Below are 21,643 nucleotides of genomic sequence, written 5' to 3'. Positions count from 1 at the left end.
GATGTGACACTCGACTCTAGCACTCACTGGCCATGTGACCATGAGCCTCACATGTTTTTAGCCCCAGTCCACTATTATAAGATAAGCAGCTTCCTTGGTCTAAGAAAGAGACCACAGCCTTTTGATGTCATTCTACTTTAGAGCTATACATATTTAGCCACGTAGCATTTTTTTTTTATGAGCCTTCTCTTTTATTTTAAAGGTAGTTAAAATGTGTTAGGTTGTGATTTTTAGGCATACATTTAAAATGTACACGTTTATTTATTTATAACAATAACTTAGTACTCTTATAGAAATAGCGGTAACAATTGGAAATGAGTCCAGTAGAAGCCTTGGGAACCTACAATTGAAGTGACCGTATCCTCTATTGACCTTGTCCATGGCCGCACAGAGCCTAAGACCTAGTTGAAGAGGTTAAACGAATGTCTACAAGGCAAATGAAAATCCCAGGTAGCATGTGCTCAGTGCCAAATGAGTTGTGTGGTCATCTTACAGATTATCTGTTGAACACCTACACTGTGCTAGACATTGGGAATATGGCAGAGGACAGGGCACAGTTCCAGCCAGGAGCACAGCGAATGCGATCGCAGAAAGCTGAGGACCCATGACCAGGTGTTCAGAGAAGAGCATATTCTTTCCACAGACGCAGAGTGAGCACCTGCAGTGTGCCGGGTTGCTTTATTGTGACCTTTTTCTCCTCTTGGAATTGCTTTAGAAGGGTGGCTGAGCCAGGGGCCTCCAGCCGCAGTCAAGTCCCTCCTTAGGGAGCTTGGTGTGGCCCACGGTAAGAAGGAAGGTCGCAGATGAGGGTTTGTCATTGGATCTGACAAAGGAAGTAACAGGCTCAGCACAAATTCTGGATGGGATAAAGAAAACGCCCCAGGCTTTTGAGATTCACTTCACATAAAAATATGTCATCCCTCATTTTTAGATAATTGGTCAGAATAAATGTAGTATGTGTTCTACGGCATGCATATACTTGGCATAGTCAAAAGTTGCAAAATAAGTATTCCTCAGTGACAAAGGCCTTGTGAAAGGATGATAGGAGTGGACATGAGACAGGAGAAACATTAAGCTTGACAGCATTCTAGTAAGAGTTCAAATGACAAAGGCTGTCGCTGGGCGGGACTAATTGCCATACTGGTCAGACAGACCGTCACGGCTGATCTGAAAAGCGGTAATGCTCTCTATAGTGACGTTTTCATAGGCTTCTTGGTAGAGGGAGGGGAGATTTGAATTGGGACTGAAGAGTATAGACAATATAAACAAAGAAATAACGTGTCCTTCCCTGAGATATATAATTGCTCCTTTTAATTATATTGCTTTTAAATAGGGTTCAAATGACTTAAGAACAAAATATCTGTAAGGATGTCAAAGGGAAGTCATCCCTGTTAACTGCAGTAGTAACAGATGGAGTTGTTCGATAACAGATTGGAGTTGGTACTGAGGGGTGGCTAAGGGCATGCTCTTGGGTGTCAGACAGCCTAGAGCCACATCCCAATGTGTCACTCACTGTCCTGTGACTTCTGCAGGCCTCTCTCATCCACTGGGCAGCCTCTACAATGCCTTTGGCCTCAGTGTGGTTCAAAGGATCTCAAAGATGTAGGCAGTGGGGAATGCATACTCTGCACACCCAAATTCCATACCCATGTAACAAAAGCTACACTGTCATCTATAACCCAGCCCATTCTTACACAGCAGTTGTATTAGGGTTCTCCAGAGAAACTGAGCCAATAAGACCTATACATAGGAAGAGATTTATTATGAGAAACTGGCTCACGCAATTACCGAGGTTGAGAAGCCCCATAATCTGCTGCCTGTAATTGGAGACCTAGAAAGGCTGGTAGCATAGTGAAGTCTGAGTCCAAACGCCCGAGTACCGGGGGAGCTGGTGTTGTAGAGACCAGCCCAGGTGTGACGCCTGAGACCTAGGAGCAGTGAGAGCAGAAGACAGACGTCCCAGCTCAAGCAGTCAGGCAGGAAGGGCAAAACTCTTCCTTCCTCCACTTTTTTGTTCTATTCAGTCCACTCAGCAGGACGGTGCCTCTCACATTGGAGGGCAAACTGCTTTCGGGTCCAGCAGTTCAGATGCTAATCCCATCCGCAAACCAGAAATAATGGTCAGCCAGAAATCTGGGCACCCTGTGATCCAGTCCAGTAGACCTATAAGACAAACCATCGCAGCCATAAAGAATACAATAAAGTTTAAACCACACGAGCAAAATAAACAACATATGCATAATAAAACAATGAACGTCAGTAAGAAATTTACATCAAAAAATGTTGTATTTTAATGGGGCTATGGGTACATTCTATTATGTTTGAAATGATGTGGTTTGGGATCTTGAAAAGTGTCTGCAGGCAGAGAAAGGTCTCAGATGTCCTCACACTAAATGTCTCTCTGCCTCCTGCAGCTGAAAGTATTATTGGATATTGAAGGATATAAAATGAGCTATTGTGGGTGAAATATACATTATGCTGTCTAGCATGTGGTAGTCACACAAAATATTCGCTTAGAATAATAGTTATTGTTCACCAGGATATTATTTTAATGATAATATATAATGTTAAGTCAAGGCATTTTTTTATTTTACTTGCAATAATCTTCTACTCATATCATAAAGATTACATACTTCTGTAGAAGCTACAAAAATAAAGAAACCAATTCATCGTCCTAGACTCGTCAGTATGTCAGGATAAATCTGGATTTGGAATAACAGTGGTTAATGGAGGAGATTTTTAGACATTAAAACAATGCAAGAGGATTCTAGAAATTCACCCATGAATGCAAGATATTATTCTGCCCCCTCTTACAGCATTAAAGAACTATACCAAATGTATAAAAATAAACACCTTTACATCAAAGTATACAGGATATTATTGCCTAGCTAAGTTTAAATGAAAAACTAATATCCAGTGCAATGGTCTGTGATAAACTGAGGCTTAAATGATTTGAAAACACTTTGGGAGCAGACAAATCAAATAATCACAATCTTTATGGCTAGGAAGGTTTAGCTGGTGTTGACAAGCTGTGAAGATAAAAGCTCATAGCAAAGTCAACTGCTAAATGTCTAGACTGGGTTGAGGATCAATGTTAATAATCAAAGTGTAAAAGCGCTGAACTTCAAATGATCTCGCATAGTGTTGTGTGTAACGTTTCAGGGAAATAATGTACAACTTTCTTTACTTCTGCTTCACTGTCGTCAGGCAAATATCTTACAGCCTTAACAGTGTTTTCTACCATCTCCAATTTCTACCTCTGCTTAAATGTTGTGTGTCTTCTGATCTGCGCTGTGAGTGCAATAAGAGGCCTTCAGCTGCTGTTTTTTCGAACATTTCCAGTTTGGTGACTTTTAGAGTTCATGAGAGGTCAGAGTCAGAGTCAATTCTAGGCATTCTTTTGTTGTTGTTGTTGTTGTTTTAAGCCAATATAGAATTTGCCCTCTGGCCCCACCCTGATCTCAGCAGGAACACTTTCAGAAGAAATTCCTTCTATTTTCAAAGGCTGTTTGCATGAGTTGATTCAATGTGTTCCTATTAGGGAGTCCTGAAGCCAGGGGCAAAATATGTGTATATTGGGTTGGTAAAGGATTCACTGCATTTAGCTGATTGTTCCCCCAGGTGGCATGCCCGTCAGTCTCCAACCTCTTGTCTGCTTTTTACTTTTGTTTACAGGAGCAGAGGGCACAGTGTTCCCTAAGTCTATAGAGACCCCTAACGTCAGGGCAGACCCCTTCAAGGAACTAAGGTAAGCCTTTGACTTTGCATTGATTAATGGCTATTTGTTTTTTCTGTGCAACTGGCTGATGATGCATTTTGAATCCATGTAATGAACTGTTTAGAAAGGACATGAAGGTAAGGTGCAACCAAGGGAACATTTTCTCTGAGGACTTAAAATTGAGGGTTTGGAGGAAGAGGTTGTCCGCCTTGGAATTGTAAGATCTAGGATTTATGTTATTGCATTGTTTGTTTCTTGCTGTATTTTGTGGTATCAAAAACCCATCCAGTTAGAGAACGAGTCCAATTAGGAGCTGATCAGCGCAAAGAAAAGTGGTGTCTAAAAGGAGCTGAACTCTAAATACAATATAGATTTTTTTCCTGTGTAACAAGTCCCCCATTCCCTGGGATGGTTACGGTATTAGAACTACCTCGGTGAGTATCCTTGTACTGGTGATCTTCAGGTACCCGTACGTGTGCTGCCTTTAGCAGAAAAGCACTCTGAGATGCTTTGTGCTTACCACCACCAACTGTGGAAAATAAAAAAGGAAAATAGACATGCAGACAGACAGTTAAACAGAGATGGAGATATGGCCTAAAAACCGTCCTTGCCACCAAAGGACTGTCTCCAGCCCCCAAAAAGAAACATATAACTAATGGTATGATGATGCAAACATGCTTTTAATTTTTACTGTACCCTTGTAGCCATGAAGAATTCAGTGAATGCTGGCTTTCCTCATGTCTCCTAGTTCTTTTAGCTAGGACCCATCGCAGGTCATCAGAGCTAGCAGGGAATCACTGTTTTGTAAAGACCTAACCATGAGCAAATGTATTTGTACTGCACAAACCATAAGGGGAAAAGGCATTCTCCTCTCATTACACAGCTCAGCGCGTTCTCGCAGAGCCTGCCAATCCTTGTGAGTGTAGAGAAATAAACTGGGCCAAAGGAAGAAACGACTTGGTGGGGAATGAGAACCTTTTCTTAGCAAAATCCCGTATGCAGTGGGCTGTATTTTTTAGATTATACACCACCCTGCAAAGTTGTACATTTTACTGAAATAACTGTTTTCATCAGTGCTTCCAGATGCACAGAAGTTACCTGAGTATCTGTCAGCAGGGTGTGATGTTTCCTATCAGGTACTAAAACTGGGATCTTCTAAGCAGACGCACCCAGGGAAACCTGGGTTTCAGGCCCCTGAGAACTCCGTCTCAGAGAGCTCAGTGGCTCCTCGTGTCTCTGGTGTCAGAGTTCTTTCCAGGCAAGTCACGGTGGCCTGCCTCCCTCGCTTTTCAGAGTCCTCCTCAGGAGCGAAGTTATTATTTTATTTTTTACAAAAGAACTAGTCAGTAGTTAGTGCTGATCAGCCCAAAGATGAGTGCTGACTAAAAGAAGCTGAACTCTAAATATAAGACAGGCTCCTTATTTATTTTTACTGTTTTGGCGGGGGTGGCGGAGGCAGTCGGTAACGAGTTCTCCGTGACCTGGAATGCTTGAGAAATATAAGAGCAATGAGTGCTGGCTAACGTGACTTGAACAGAAAAAATAATTTTCTGTTGTTAAATAAAAACCTAGCCCGCATGAAACACAAAGCAACTCTCTGAGAAAGAGCCCCCTTCAGAGATCCTTCCTCCGAACGCAGGGCAGGGCACTCGCTCGCGTGGTGCTGTGGACACACTGCCAGCCCCCTGCACACAGCCTGTGGGAAACCCCGGACGGACCTTCAGTTAAACATCCACAGCTACGAGTGAGGCTCCTAAGTCCATGCAACAAAATAGGGACTTGCGGTAATTGCTACATTTTCATTGCTTATTCTAAAATTATATGGAAATAAAATTTTCTGATAGGAAGCATCTAAAGATTTTAATAGGTAATTTTAAAATGGGCCTCTTGTTTGCACCTGTTCTAATCGTGGCGATGCTCCATAACCTGAACTGAGTCAGTAGACTAGAATGTGATCATTTAGCCCCTTCATTCTTCTGGAATTTTTTCTCAGTGGCATGTTGTGGGAGAATCTCTGACCAATAAAAGGATAATGAAATGCAGTTGATTGATTGGTCTAGATTAGTGCATCTGTGAATGTTTCACATTTGCCATGTCATGGTGCCACATTGTGCTCTCTGTGATTGATTGGAATTGACCTTGGCTATTGAGTAAATAGGTAATGAACTTGGTGACTGAGTCTCATGGCCTCTGGCTTGACAGTTGGATCAGTGTTACTGACCCAGCTCATTCATGTTGGTGTGTCTTCTGGTCTGAGGGAAGTAGAGTCGCCTACGGGAGGTCCCTGGACTTGTGCCACCAGGTAGCACTGAGGGAACTGTCCAGGGGAAGTGGAAGCGGGTGCTCCTCAGTGGCAGCTGGATGGAGGGGAAGGAGCGCTGGGCTGTGAGTCAGGACCTACTGCAAACCCACCACGTGGCCTTGAACTAACCTAGAGCCCTGCCATCTGTAAACAGCCAGGTCATTTCTTGCTCCAAACAGCTAATTCCTTTATATTGTTTTACTTTTTATTTTTAAATAAATTTAGACTTAAGGAGGAGTTCCAGCCCTGGCTGGTGTATCTTAGTGGATTGAGCGCTGGCCTGCAAACCAAAGGGTCCTCGGTTCCATTCCCAGTCAGGGCACAGGCCTGGGTTGCAGGCCAGGTCCCCAGTAGGAGGCAGGCGAGAAGCAACCACACATCAATATTTCTTTCCCACTCTTTTTCCCTCCCTTCCCCATTCTCTAAAAATAAGTGGATAAATTTTTTTGAAAAAAAATTTTTTAAAAAGAAGAGTTCCAAAATTCATAAAGATATTCCCATGCACCTTTCAACTGGTATTCTCTGTTAATACCTTACACATCTATGATAAGTTGATAAAAACTAAGAAGTTAACATTGAAGTCCTAGAAAAGCTTACTTTATGCAATCACCTTAATGTCTTATAGATTAAAAAATATACAAGAAGATTAACAGAAAAGTCATGTGTTGAGATGTGAGTTAATGGATCTTTAAAGCCCCCAATGCAGTTAAATTGGAATGTTTTTAATGTTTTAATAAGTTTAATTTTCTTTGTCTTACTTATTAATGAAAAACAAATTGAATTAACAGACCACAGCTTATTTATACATAGACTGTCTTATAAAATAAACAGGCAAAACTTAAATATTTAATATGCCCCTCACTTACCCCAATCAATCAAACATGAGAAGCTAGCATCCATTTCAGAAATCTCTGTTGGAATAACTTTTGTTTCCTCAAACCCCTGTCTTGGCTGCTGGAGGGTTTGGTTTTTTTGGTTATTTTTGTTTGGTTTTTTTTTTTTTTTTTTTTGTCCTGTTGTTGTTGTTACTGCTGCTGCTGCTGCTGCTGTTTGCTTGTTTGTTAATGAGAAGCAAATTTTAAGCCTCTGGCATTTCTCCCTAAAAGAGCTCAGCTCTCAGGGGATAGACTCACAGCTTCTTTCTGCTGGAGTTTTGGTTTATGGCTGTTTTTTTCAGAGTTACTGTACTTACCATGTCTGCAGTGTTTGCTTAAAATGTTTGTAAATAATCCAAGGTTGAGCTGAAAATCACAAAGGACGGTTGTTTCTCTTCAGACAAATAGGGTGTTTGCGAGGTCTGCGCCCAGCACTCATCTGGGACAGTGTGTGCTGACTGTTCGGCAGGGCTATTTTGAAATAAGGATATGTCACACTAGAGTCACTATACTCAAATATATACCAGCCTCTAGGCCTGTACCTTGGTGGGGAAGGGGGGGGGGGGGGACTCGTTTTGAACAGAAACTGGGTTTTAATAAATTTATGATTTTAAAATGTGAATATTTTAAGTGTTCTCTTATTTACTATTTTTCTTCCTGGAATCCATAAAAAGACATATGGAAAACTCCCTGATCTCAGGCAGCGCATGATCTGCGACAGGAAATGGGCCATTCAGTTCTGCATATGTACTTTCTGTAAAAACAGAGGCTGCTTTTGAATGCCCACCTGGTTCTTAAGATTCTTTTCAACCATGAAGATTCCTCGTAGGATGCTGATCCTAGAGGAACAGGGAATAGATTGTGAAATCCTATTCCCAGAGCTATGCTGGGCAAACGTAAAGAAAGAGAAGGTTATATAGACCCTAGATGGAGAGCCAACCCTGTTTCTCTAACTATAACCAAAAGCTTTGAAGGAACCACAACAGGGCAAGAAGCCAAAGGTCTTTAAAAGAGAATTCGTCATCAGCTGCTGTGATGATGTGCTCTTACGCCACACAAAGTGACAAGCAGGGTGGTAACCAGATTTTCCATTCAATGTCAGAGCAGCTGCTGCTTACCAAGTACTTTTTGACGTGTATTAGGAGTCAAGGCATGTGCTAAATAAATACTTAGGATGGAGAGATAAATGAGTACCCAAATAATTTATAGTTAAGGAGAATAAGACAGAAGAGAACCTCAGAGTATAAGGCAGTAAGCTCAGTCCTGGGATTGATGTATGAACCAAGTCAGAGGAAACACAGGAAATGGCAAAATCTACCTCAGAGATTTAAATACGGCTGGCCAGAGGATGTGACATTTTAGTTGCAAGAAGAAAAGATAAAACCCAAGAGGTAGTCTTCAGAATTCACAAAGCATGGTTCTCTAGAGCCATTTCATGGAGGGGCTAATACCCTGCAATAATCTCGTAGCTGCCAAGGTTACTGTGTTATTTACAAAGGTGGGGGCGCATCATTTCCTTATGACAATTGTATTCTTTAATAGATTGTGTGGAGGCAATTTCAAATATGGTCACAAAAGACTTTAAAAAGTGTTACAAGTTTCATATTTGAATACATAACATAATTCAGGGCTGAAAGATTCACTGATATCAAACCCATTCTATTGCCCCAAGTAAATAAGGCATTTCTTTGTTACTGTTTAGTTTTTCCTCCATTCTACTACCAAGGTTTTAATGATAAAACTGAAGAATTCTAAGATAAATCTATTACACCCAGTAGGCACTTGAATATTCTGTAGGATGTTCTTTAATGGATAGAAACCAAATCTGAACCCCTTAGGGAATATGTGAGATTTTAATCTGTGTATATCATAGGGAAATAAAGATTAAGTGAGGTTCCCATGAGCTGACAAAAATGCATTTCTTTCTTTTATTTTAAAATGTCTGTAACCAACTAAATATTTACTGACTCTCTGTGATTTATTAGTTTATGTGACCAGAACAGTCTGTCAAACCTTCAGGGTTCAACCAGTTAGAGCCTTGGTAGTTCTGCCCCTCTTTCTTGTCCTCTGCAGAACTCACGATCGAAAAAATATTGGATCAACTGCCTGATCAAAAAAACCAATGTACACACACAAATGCATACACATGCACATACATGGAGAGAGAGAGACATAGACAGAAACATAGGGAGAGAGAAATGGGGAGATGGGGAAAAGCTATGTATTGAGCTTCTTACATGGTATATGGGACAATGTAACTGTGGAAGAAATTTTTAAATTTCCTCTCTTTTAAACATTGTCATTTTCTTTATCTCCTCTCTCCTCCCTTCTTCCCCTCTTTAACATACTTAGACTAAGTGGTTTAGTTTTGTTCTACATGTATAGGATTCAGAATTATTAGATCACGCGGCATGAATACTGGCGCGATTCAAAGGAGAGGTGAAAATGTACAGCGGGCCAAATAATAGCGCAGTTACTTAAGAGGGTCACCAAATAGAGTCGCTCTGACGGCGCCCTGTGCTGGGTTTGAATTTGGCCCCCGGGCCTCCCTGCTTGATGAACTTGGGCAAGTGCCCTTAAGCTGCCCTAGCCCTAGTGTCTAGAACATGGAAAAAGCCCAGCGAATGTTCATCCCACAGATGTTCGCTCCTGGGAGGAGGGGCCCACAGCTCTGCGCGGGGACTCACAGGCTCAGGCAGGAGTTTCCAGAGTTGTTGTTTTTTCTTCAACCCATAAAAGTTCCTGTGAAATAATGGAAACCAATCATCGTTTTTCAATTACAGACAAAAAATAAACTATTGTGTACTTTCATCTGCTATTAATAGCACTGTGTATAAAAGAAAATATATTTCAACAGAGTAGAGAAGACATAACCTTAGAATAAACACAGCCTATATATTGAATACATTTAATTATATTAACATATCATTTTGCCTCCATTTAGCCAAAGATGCTAGCGCCTGCAACACTTTATCCCACATTCCACAGGCATTTTTTTGCCCACCCAGGGGGAAAAAAATGAAGATCTGGAAGCCACAGGCCAGTGCTTAATGAGGTCCACTTGATCTTAAGGCTGTCCTATTTGAAAGCCCATTTTCCAAAACCAGTCATATATTTGTCTCTTTTCTTCCTCTTTCCTTTCCTCCTGTCTTCCAAAATGCTGTCATTCTCCCCTTTTTTCCCGTTAGTATCAGTACTACAGATTGAATTTATCTTCATATTTTCTTTTTTTTCCCTTATCTCCAAATTTTCCCTAGGGGGCCCTTTTCTGTGGTTCTTAATTTAGTAGTACATAGATAGTACTTCCATCTTTCCCTTTGCTTTATTTATCAAAAGCTCTTACTTTTACAAATGCAATTGAGATTATATTTTAAATATTAAACTCATGTGTCCTGTGTTCACACCCTCCCGATGTTACAGTTCTGCTGTTAGGGGCCTGGGAAGGACAGACGGCGGATAGCCTGGTGGAGACCTGTGAGGCTAGGGTGCAGAAAGGCCCGTTAATACAGGCAGAGGAAGTTGAAAACCCAACTATTTGGTCTCTAGTGAACTGTGGGAAGAAGAACATGGGAAATGTAGGGAAGGCAGGTTGTGAAAGACATGCCCTTATGGGCTTTTTTTCCTCTGAGTCACGGAGGAAAGAAATGAATTGGATAGGTTTTAAGGAAAGTCGAAAGCAGAAGACATCGTGCATTTTCATTTGGGGCTCTCGGAAGCCAACTCACAGGGCGTCTCACAGCCCCCTGGGTTGTCGTGCCTCTGGAGAGACAAAGAGGGCCTGGGTCAGCACCCCTGAATCTCCCTCAGCTCCTGGAGGATGGTGGGGGAAGGGAGGAGTTTCAGAGGCATCTACATGGTGTTGTGTCGTGTGGCTGACAGTGCAGACGGGCAGGCTCCTGGGCAGGGCTGAGGGCCCCACTGCAGACGGTCCCGTTTGGGGATGGGGGTGGGAGACGTGCCCAGAGCTCCGCGTCCACCAGCCCCTGTGAGACCTGACTCGGCCGAGTGAGCGCAGAGAGACCCAACCAGAACTCACTCACCGTGGGTTGCTACTCTGATGCCAACTTGAACATCTATGGAATCTCGACTTTCTTTGTTCCTGTCACTGTGAAGTCATGAAAGTCCCTTCCCGCCATATCCATAATGATATGCTAAAGAGGAAGAGGGAAATGGAGGCTCTTCATCCTAAAGAGGAAACTGAAACTTTTTGGTCACAGAGAAGAGAGCAGAATAGAATACATTTACTTTTCTCCAACAGTCCATAAGGATACGTTTGAGAGAAAAACTAAGGTAAGAACCATAAAAAAATGCCATTTGCTTTCATGGATGAGCATGGTTTATAAATTGGCCAGCCTGCAAAACAGGGGAGTATGCCAGTCACAAAGTATCTCAGTGACTTTGCCAAGCTTCGAAGGCTGTCAGCCTTTCTCTCTGTGTCTTGTAAAGACCACTGAGTGTGATCAAAAGGAAAAGGCACTTCCGGAATCCGTCACCAGGCCCCTGCCACTAGTGATGTTCACTTCTCTTCGTGTCGAGCCAGCGTTGGTTGGAACTGTAGTCCAGGTCAGACGCTTTAAACATACTCCCCAAAAGTGGTTCTGGATTTTTAATCTCTTAAAACAGCGAGCTCTGGGGGAAATGCCTTACTAATCAAAACAGTCCACAAGACTCCCTCCAAAATATATACCTGATTTCAAAACCTGGTAGAAAAAACTGTAAATTATTTTCTTCACTTTTATATTGACCGTAGGTTGTGATAATACTTTGATATATTGGGATGAATAAAATGTTATTTAAATGAAAACAATCATGCCTACACTATCTACGAAAGCCACAGGCATCAGCCATGGGCAGGAGGGAACTGGTTGTCCCTTAAGAGCCAACCATTTCCATCTGAATTTGAGAGAGACAATGGGACACATTATTATTGTCATCTAAGACAAGTGGCTTTTATTTTAAAATGTTATCCTTTAGATTAAATTTTTTAACAGAAGATTCTAAAATGTGAAAGAAAAAGTCATTCAAGAGATAAAACCATACAGGGGAGTGGTGGTAATAACATCGCATTTATTCATGTTATCAAATCAAATGTGACATAAGAAGTAAGTGCTAGCCCTCCCACTCCTTCGGAGTAGAACGGGCAAGTGTGTCTGTTTTTTGAAATTCCTGAGTTGAGGCCACCTTCTGCCTCAAAACAGAGCACTGTAGCTTTATTATCGTTTATATCTTTATTGAAATGTCAGCAGCTGCCATTTATTATGTAAAATGCGTGAGGTAGATTGTTATATTATTCTTGAAAAAACACACAATTGCTTTTAAATCCCCCACCCCCTTCCCCCCTCAGTGGGATGGCCCTGCTGGGAGTCTAGATAGAAAATCTTCCTTAATTACATCTTTCATGATCCTGGCTCCAAGCCATGCCTGTTTTATTCCAATTATAACCTTTTCAAAACTAAGAGGAATGGGAGTTGAGAGGAACAAGCTGACAACAGTCTTTACCTGAAACAAGTTGAGAACTAGAAGTGCTCCTTTTTTAAAAATCAGCCAGTGCATATATTTTTTTTTCCCCTTGATCCAGAATTCTCCATCGTTTGTTAGGGTATGATATAAACAAGAATGAGACTGTCAAATATCAGAGAGAACTCAATGACCTTCCCTGATTTCCTGGCCAAGCCAGGCTCCCTGTCACTCCCTGTTTGCTGTTCTTCAGTGGCTCCCACTGACTCGAAGATCAAACTTCCAAACAAAAGCCCTTGGCCGAAACCTTCAAGCTGCGATCTGGTTCTGCGTGGTGGCCCCGGCCTCCCATCCCCTGTTACTCTTTTCACTCCTTCCAACCTTTCCTTATTTTTGTTTCTCTCTATGACCTGCTGTCTGTTTTTCATTCCTGCCATTCAACTTTTAACTCCTACTTTCATATTTCAACCTCCAAGCATTCTTTATTCGGTGGCGGTCCCCTTCTCCGGCACCCTGCATTAAGTTCACAGATGTATTATCCTCTCTTCACTTTTAGATCTTTTCCAATTTCTTCTGTTCTCTCCCTATTTTTTTTAATTCAGATCTCAGGGTTTTTGACTGGGAGTTTTGCAAATGGTTGGAGATACATGAAGGTCTAATTCATTTTTAAGAGCTGAGTGCTAAGAATCTGGGACAGTTTTGTTCCCATGAATAGAGTTTGATGAGGGGTAGGCTTCCAGTTAGAGTTATCAGGCTGGGATTTTTAGGTGGGTGACCCTAAAGGCCTGAATCTGGAGGTCTGTTTTCTTGGACTGGTCAATTTCCCTAGAGAGGAGCCTTGATCCCTTGTTTGGGGTGAATTTTGTGACCAGTCTGTTCAAGCAGGGCCTATGAGGTCTCATTCTTAATTTGCAGATTTTCACCTAATTCCCTGTTTTCAGTATAGCACTGCTACCCTCAGCAGTCCTGTCACAGAGCCTGAAGTTCAAGTCTTCCATGCTGTATCTTAGTCCATTTGGGCTGCTCTAATGGAATACCATAGACTAGGTGGCTTACAAACAACAGGAATTTATTTGTCCTAGTTCTAGAGACTGGGAAGTCTAAGGCACTGGCAGATTCAGTGTCTGCTGAGAGCACACTTCTGGTTCATAGACAGCTATTCTCATTGTGTCCTGAAGTGATAGAAGGGGAAAGGAAGCTCTCTGGGGTCCCTTTTATAAGGGCACTAATCCCATTCATGAGGGCCCCACCCTTGTGACCTAATCACCTCTTAAGGGCCTACTTCCTAATACCATCACTTCTGTGGTTAGGATCTCAAGATATGAATTGGGTGGCACAACATTTAGTTCCTAACAGTGAGGGTGTCCTGATCACCTGGGTATATACAGTGGAGAAACCATCTAGGAGTCTGACAATGCCCCATGGAAACCTCTACCGGTCTTCTTAAGTTCAACCCCACCAGACACTCCAGACCACACACATGCCTGGTGGCCCCACCCCTGTACCTGGCCAGGGTTCTGCAGTTTAAATTAACTTTTGGGGTTTGATCTTCACCAAACCCCTAGGCTCTTAGCATTCAGTTTTATGTCATCTGCTAATGAAGTTACTTTTTGTTGTTTTCTTTTTAATTTCCAATGCTCTGTCAACATCTTCCACTCTTGCTGCTTCTCTCTCTCGCGCGCGCGCGCTCTCTCTCTCTCTCTCTCTCTCTCTCTCTCTCTCAATCCCTGTGGGTTTGTGTCCTTTCTTCGTTTACTTACAGTCATTGCACTAGAGCTTCAGGAGCAGAGGTAGACGTGTGTTGTGCAGTTCACTATTGAATCAAAAGTCTTCTCTCCTCATTTTCTAGGCTTCAACCTTTCTGTCTTTTCTTGGTTTCCTCTAGAATTCACTTAGGGCCTTCACTTAGACCCTTTTCTTGAAACATTCTTCTCTACTCTCTTTCTGCATAATCCTATTTATGTTCACCTCTCAGCTTGAACTTGACTTCCTAAGAAAATCCTTTTGGCCTATCCACTAGGTTCATTATGGTCTGCCTGCTACAAACACACATAACCCCTACACTTCATTTTTGGATTCACTGGCTAGGTGTCTTCTACAGTCATCATTGCCCACAAAGGGGTTTGGGTTCGAAAGATCATTACAAATTCTGCTCCCCACAAAAGTGGCGGGAAAAAGAATAACTACCTTCTTCATGCTTGTTTATAAAGGAAAGCTATCAAAGTCTCCTGCAGTCCCTAATTTTGTCTAAACACTTATTAATCTCATGTCTTTTATTTTCTATCCGTGCTCAGTCATTTGCAAAAAGAATCATTCATTAGTCTTTCTCTTACAAGCAGTCTCCAAACTGTGGGCCTCTTTCTCCTCCAGTCCTGGGCGCGCACTAGCGCTCTTCAACGGAGCAGCGCCTTACTTGGAACCTCTAGCCTATGGCCCCTGTTCATTTTCTCTGCCACTGTAATTCACAGAGGAATGCCAAGTCCCCTTTTACCCTCCTACACATTTCATCATAATATTCTATTCACAAAGGAAGATGAGTTTCCAGGTTTTTTGGATTTTTTTCAAAAATACCCCCTGATTCATTAATGACAATTTTCCTTGCTTGGCATCTGAGCTCAGGCACACTCAGCCTGGAATAACAAAGACCAGAGGAATTTGAATTCTTTAACAACCATGTGCCATATCCCTAACCTTGAATAGAAAATAGATGCTAATAAATACAAGGTCTTAAAAATATGAATTATAGCCATTTCACACTTAGCAGCAGCTTCATGCTGAAGAAATAGCTTAAAAGTTAATTACAATGCTTGTCCCTTCATTAAGTACAGATGACATTCTTTCGATAGATTTTTGCAGTGACATCTGAGGAGAGGAATTGAGGAACTCATTAGTTTTTCATGATGGAGAATATCGACTGTGTACTGATTAAAGGAAAATGTTGACACCCTTTTTAACATGATGCATCCATCTATTAGTTTATGGTTCTCCCTGGAGTCCTCATGGAAAGTGCTTTGGGAAATGAAGAAAATGTCTTTTAGTCTTTGATTGCCGATGTATTGTAGAACATGTGCATGCTGGGTGGGATGACAATGGAGAACAGGAGGTGCTGAACTTTGGATCGCTTGCCCCTGCAAATGTCTGGGCTGCACTTTGAGGACCATTTGCAAGACACACAACCATAATGGATTGGGCACACCCCCTCTCGGTGGCGCCTGAGGCACTGTTACAATAGGACACATTGGTGGCTCCTTCCAAACCTAGAAGTCAGTTCTTAAGGAATGACACATGGAGGGTTGTGCCTCCTGTCACAAAACAATCCCATAGCTTGGGCCATGCGATGACCAAGTTAAGTGAACATGTAACTGTGCAACTCCCCTCTCTTTGTGCAAGGTGTGATATTCTTACAAAAAGAGAACTTTTCTCTTTATTCTCCTTACCTAGTATGGCAAAAGAGTGAGGGTGGAGAACTAAAAGTGAGATAGTGTAACATAAGTAAGCTGTTTCTAATCATCCGAAGTGGTAAATTATCTCCCTTGATAGTCACAAGCTTTCTGTCACTGAGACTCATCGTAAAGGGGACTGTCATTTCAAAACTATTGTAGAAATGTGCCACACATTAGAAAGAGGGAAGATTTTTAACTAAACAACTTCTCAGATTCACTCTAATATGAAGATTCTGAGGCTCAGACTTCAAAGGACTGCGTGCAGATAACAGTCTTCTTACCAGGGACCCCTCATTAAGTTTAAATTCCTTGAAAAAGCTGTATTCACTGCAGAGTTGAAAAACAGATCTGTGACGAGCATTGATTGATTCTTTTTCATTTTTCTTTGTACTGTGGGTGTTTGGAAAATAATTCAAATTCGTACAGTGCTTTATAAATGTCAGCGTATTTTTTGCAAGCACTCTTTCCAGTCCTCTCTCAAGTGGGACAAGAGGGATTGACTCTGTTCCCCTTGTACAAGTGAGGAGACCAAGGGTTGCTGTGCGACACCTCTCTGTTGGGCAGAAGGAAAAGGGCCTGTCTTTGCTGAGACTCCGCAAGATCCTGAGGTTTCGGCACGTGGGACAGAGTCTCAGGCCCTGGCCGCAGCCCGAGTGAAGGGTAGGAGCGGAGCTCTTGGTCCGACGGCCAGACCCAGGACCCTCGTTTCACCACCTGCTAGGGTGTGGCTCAGGCAAGGTTTTAAAAACCCTCTTTCTGTCTCCATTCCCCACTTGTAAACAGGGTGGTAAGAACAGCACCAGTCTCAGGACTTGTGAGAACTAAATAACATGACGTATAGGAACTATTATACTTCAGACGTTACCTAGAACTTACGGCTTCCACATTCATGCGGGGCCTCTGTTGCTGAAGCAACAGATTCTTGGCTATGGCCAAGGAACCTGTCCTGGTGATTGGGTGGTTTTGCCCTATCATGTTTCTCATAGTAATGGTCAGCCACAGGTTAATGGCCTGTTTTGTACAAGTCAGTATAATCAAGACGATGATAAAACAAGCTGTGGACTAATGAATTGGCCCAATATTAAAAATGAGCTTTAACCCGGCTTTTGAAACGCTCTACAGCAAAGGCCTTTGTCATCTACATGAAGGCATGAGAGCGGATAGTGCGTCCTAAGCAGAGAAGAACAGAGGGACTTACACACCGCACAGAAGAGATGAAGCAGTTAATCATTGTGGTTATGAACGAAAAGATCGGTGTTTTAAGCGCTTCTGCTGTAAAGAGCTTTTGAACTTTTTCTGAACTGCAGTATCATGAGAGATGGAGGTGAAAGCTTTTTTTTAGAAAAGGAAAAGTATAGCATTTAAGTATTAAATGCTTAACAATCCACCAACTCTACTGCTATAGTGACCAAAATAGCCTCCCTCCTGGCTCTTGCCGCCACTCACAGGAGGAAGGCGGGGCTCTGTGAACCTCCCAGGAGAACCAGACTCCGCAGAAAACCCCAGAAACCAGTGGGGCCTTGCATCCCAGTGGCTGGCTGCTGTAGGGAGTCACTTGCTCTCCTCAACCCTAGCAGGAAAGTCGACTCCTACTTTAAACTCAGATGAGGCTGGTTTTTAAAAATACTTCACATTGGCATTTTTGTATCATCCCAGACACGCGCCCCCTCCCCCCCTTTTCTTTTTAACATGTATCTGTCAAGTTTCTGATCCTCTGTTAGAAGTACCCTTAGGAGTTTTGGAGTTTCCTTCCCCCCGAAGGCCACAGCGGGTACCTGTTTTTCACGTGGCGTGGAGGGATTTTTATCTCATAACCATGAGTTGCTGCCATTGAACTCGTGCTTCCTGCCAAATTAACTTGCACGATGTAGGGTCTTCTGCAGTTTTCCGAATAAAATTAATCGCCTTTGGTAATAACAGTTAGTTAGATACCCCCAGGGCCATGAGAAAGCAAACCCCAACAGGAATTTTTTAAGGGCTGGTGTCACTTGACCTGACACCACTAAGGAGGTCTAGTGGGTGGGTAGCGCACAGGTCGAAATGCTGTCTCCACAGGCTCTGAGGGGAAGCAGGGAAAGCCAGGTCAAGGTCTTCCATCTGGGGCCTCAAGACAAGCTACGCAGTGCTCACCCTCTGGTATACTAACGCTCCCCCGTTCCAACTAAAAGAACATAGTAAGACCCGAGGACACAGCCTGTAAGGTAGGACAGTGCAGAGCAGCCTCGGAGTGCTGCTTCACAAGTTGAACCCATCCGGAAGTCTTTGGGATGACATTTGCCACCAGAATCTGGACATTTCAGCTGCCTAGGGTTCTCGTTGGACCTTCCAGGCTAGACACAGAAATGTTACCCAAATGAATCCGTTCCTTTCACAGATATCCACATGCCTGCTATGTGTCTGACATACGTGCTGGGGATACAGTTGACGAACAGGTCAGAGGTCACCTCTGCCCTCATGGAATTCCTTTTCTAGCAGAGAGGCTTGGGCTGCTCAGGCGCAGTGGTCAGCAGGCATGGAGCACACACCGCGCCTGGCACCAGCCCGCCTCCTTTGTGTGGTTCTCTCATTTACCCCCCACATCAGGAGAAGCTCCCCTGGGAGAAAGCCCAGGAATCATTTCCATTTTACAGATGAGCAAACAGGGACTCAGGGAGGTTCAGGGACTTTACAAAGATGGGGAAGGAGCCAGGGGAAAACTCACTTTGCCTGACTTCAGCTTACATTCTTCCAGCTAAACCATCCCACCACGCGAAAGGAATCTGCTCTCAGCTGGAAGGGGAAAGGAATTTCCGTGTTCATATTGCATTTCCTATGCCCTCTGTTGCATTGATTTAGAAAGTCTGGAAAAGTAACTCGAGAACATAGCAAGAAAAGCCCAAAGTTCAGATTTCCAGCCATTGCCTCACTGAAAATCTGCCACAAGGGAGATGTGTTGCTACAAACACAGCCACACCTTGGGGAAAAAAGGCAGGGAAACACAGATCAACAAAATTTACTTTTCAGTCACAGTCTACTAATCCTTGGACCGTATCTCAGAAAAGGGATTTGTTAGAGCTACCCAAAAAGCATGAAACACCGGTCTTCGTAGCCCTTTGTGTCATGCAATTACTATTCATTCGTTCACTTGCTTATTGTTTTGTCTCCCTTACGGGGTTGTAAACTCTAAGCCAGTGATTCTCAACCTGAGGAGTTCATAAATAATCTGACTCCCCATCCTCATCCCAGAACAATTAAATCAGACTCTCCCGAGTTGTGACCTAGATACTGGTATTGTTTAGACTCTTTAGAGCATGACCAGTGAGCCCAAGGGGCAGCCAAGGGGGGAAACAGAGTTCTCAGAATAACTGTTACTTGATCATTGTTTACAGTCAACCTTATAATAGCTCAGATTCTATAAACTGCTGTGCCCCACCCAAAAAAAGTATCATCAGAGGCTTCAGATAGGGCTATGAAAGAGTGAACAGCAGACTGCAGGGCACTCACATCCTTGGAGTGGACTTCCCCTTGCCTTCCTTAACGCCACACTAAGCCTCCAGCCTGAGCAGCCCCCGCCTCGACCGCGCAGGCGGCCGTTACCTCACAGGTAATGGTTCATGATTATTTCTCCAGTGAATCATGTTTGTCTGAAGGAAGCAAAGGTAACAAAGGGGAAATTACAGTTTGTATGGGGTGATACGATCGCTTATAAACCAAGCAATAAAAGGGAAGTGTATGCAAGCGATTGAGTATTCTGTCTCTGTCCTCCCGGTGCCAAAGACACACACAGCGAACGCTGTATGCCGTGCTCACATTGCGATGGTCGGGGACGGGGTGGAGGTGAGAAGGATACGGGGGTATCTTCCACAGCTGGGCAGCCCACCCCTTCCTTGTTACAGCCTTGATGACTCCCCTGGAAAATTCTGTGGCATGCCGGTGCCATGTTGAGCACGCCAATTTTTATTCTAGCTCTTACTCATGTGCAAGTTCAAGCAGGTCTGAGCATGTATTAGGGAGCAGTGGAAAGACCAGCGGAGAAAGTAGCATCACGTAGACTTCTGTTGATGTATCTATTACTGCTTTGTCAATATGTTACTTGGATGTCAGCTGAGATTATGCTGTCCCCTGATATCTTCCTGAGCATGATTGGTGCAAAACTCTGACAGATGGGGCAAAAGGTGACATCCTTAGATCCTCCCTCTAGTTTCACGAGCACCTCTAATTTCGGACATCTATTCTGTAAACATATTCAGTGTAAGACTGAGCACCACCACGAGACTAAATATATCACTTTTGTGCACATCTCCTATGTAGAATCTAATGAATGAAATAAACTGACAAAAATAGAAAGGGAGGCGTGGATACCTGGGAGTGTGGCAGCTGTCAGTGGGAAGGGGGCTGAGGGGCTGAATGAAAGAAGGGGAAGGGATTAAGCAAAAAGCATATATAAACACAAAACATACGCACAGACACCAGTGTGGAAACAGCCAGAGGGAAAGGGGGTGCGGGTAGGCGGAGGCAGGCAAAGGGGGGGTAGACGGGCACAGAGAGAGACCTCGAGTGTGGGCGTGATGGGCGTGCCGTGCAGTGTGCAGATGATGATGTTTTACTGAGTTGCACATTGGAAACGTGTGTGGTTTATTTGGTGTCACCCGTATAAATTCAATTAGAAAGAAAAAGATTTCCCTTCCTCAGGTCACTTAACTTCCATTTATCAGGGAATTGTCATAATGTGATTTTTTTCGAGCAAGAAAGTTATTGCTATGTACTGGAGAATTATAAATGCACAAATCTGTGATGCCTAGGATTTGAATTGCCCCTACACAGACACACACACGCACATGCACACGTCACCCTTGAACAATGCAGGACCTGCACAGCCATGCAAGTCATGCTCTCTCCCAAAAGAGCATCTCGCCCTCCTGCCTGTGTAACTGCACAGTGATTACAGTTTGGATCACATACAAATAGACGACTCATACAGGCTCTGGTGTGCACAAAAGATTTTACTATAGTTGTGAGAAAGAACAGCAGGCTCTGATTCAATAGCGAGTATTTTTGTTCCAACAAGTCTCCAGGCCACCTTACCCAGTCCTTCTGTCTTCTCTCACAGTCTTCCCATCTTTCTTCTCTCTTCCCTTTCTACTCCTGGCCCCCAGATATCTGGATTCTTTCTGAGGCATTTTAGTTTGTTAGCTTCTTAGTAACTGAGGTTCCTGCAGACCCATGCATGCCCTTAGGGTTTTGTCTTTCCCTCAAGCTACACATATCGAAATATTTTCCTAAACAAAGAGGACGTCTTTCCTAAGATAAATTCTGGAGGAAGCATTAAGAGTTTTTCTTTAAATCATGCTATAACTGTTTTAACTGGCGTTTGGGTTGTTCAGTTTGGCAGCTGGTGTCTACCTCGTGAGCTTTCTGCAGGAGGCACCGAGGAAGCAGCCATTGGCAGAGGAGCATCCACGAGAGGTGAAGGTGCTAATGGTCCCTGGATATGGCCTGGTCCAATCCCGTCATGTTGTAATAGGGGGCCCAGGCCCAGAAAGAGAGAGTGACTTGGGTGGTCAGCACTGAGACTCCTTATTTCCAGGCCTGTGATCTTTTTGATACTAGGTGACCTCTTACAACATTTAATTCATAATTTCTATTCCACTCATACGTCAACCTGGTATCATGACTATGAGAATCTTGACATTAGGGTCTGACTGTCCAGTCCTAATTCTGCCACTTACCCCCTCTGCAATTTTGTTCTTTGAATAGCAAACTGGGGATACTAATTCCATTTTAAAAATCCAGTTGAAATGCACTTTCTGGGTTCCACAAGGCTCCTAGTGTTGTAGAGTCTTGTTCTTTATTCACTCAGCTAAGGAAG

The 21,643-nt window shown here is 43.1% G+C and overlaps 1 protein-coding gene across 1 annotated transcript in view; it reads left to right on the top strand.

Moving 5' to 3' along the window:
* Positions 1-21,643, top strand: part of SGCD (sarcoglycan delta) — a 339,305-nt gene that overhangs the window by 260,391 nt on the left and 57,271 nt on the right. The window contains exon 6 of the mRNA XM_054568124.1: positions 3,676-3,748. Coding sequence (XP_054424099.1) covers positions 3,676-3,748 — 73 coding nt within the window. The remainder of the gene's footprint in view (positions 1-3,675; positions 3,749-21,643) is intronic.

The sequence above is a fragment of the Pteronotus mesoamericanus genome, unplaced genomic scaffold (assembly GCF_021234165.1).
Source record: "Pteronotus mesoamericanus isolate MK-2021 breed Mesoamerican mustached bat unplaced genomic scaffold, CSHL_Meso_final contig_2, whole genome shotgun sequence".
In the NCBI taxonomy this organism is placed as follows: domain Eukaryota; kingdom Metazoa; phylum Chordata; class Mammalia; order Chiroptera; family Mormoopidae; genus Pteronotus; species Pteronotus mesoamericanus.
This window is presented reverse-complemented; position numbering and strand designations above follow the sequence as displayed.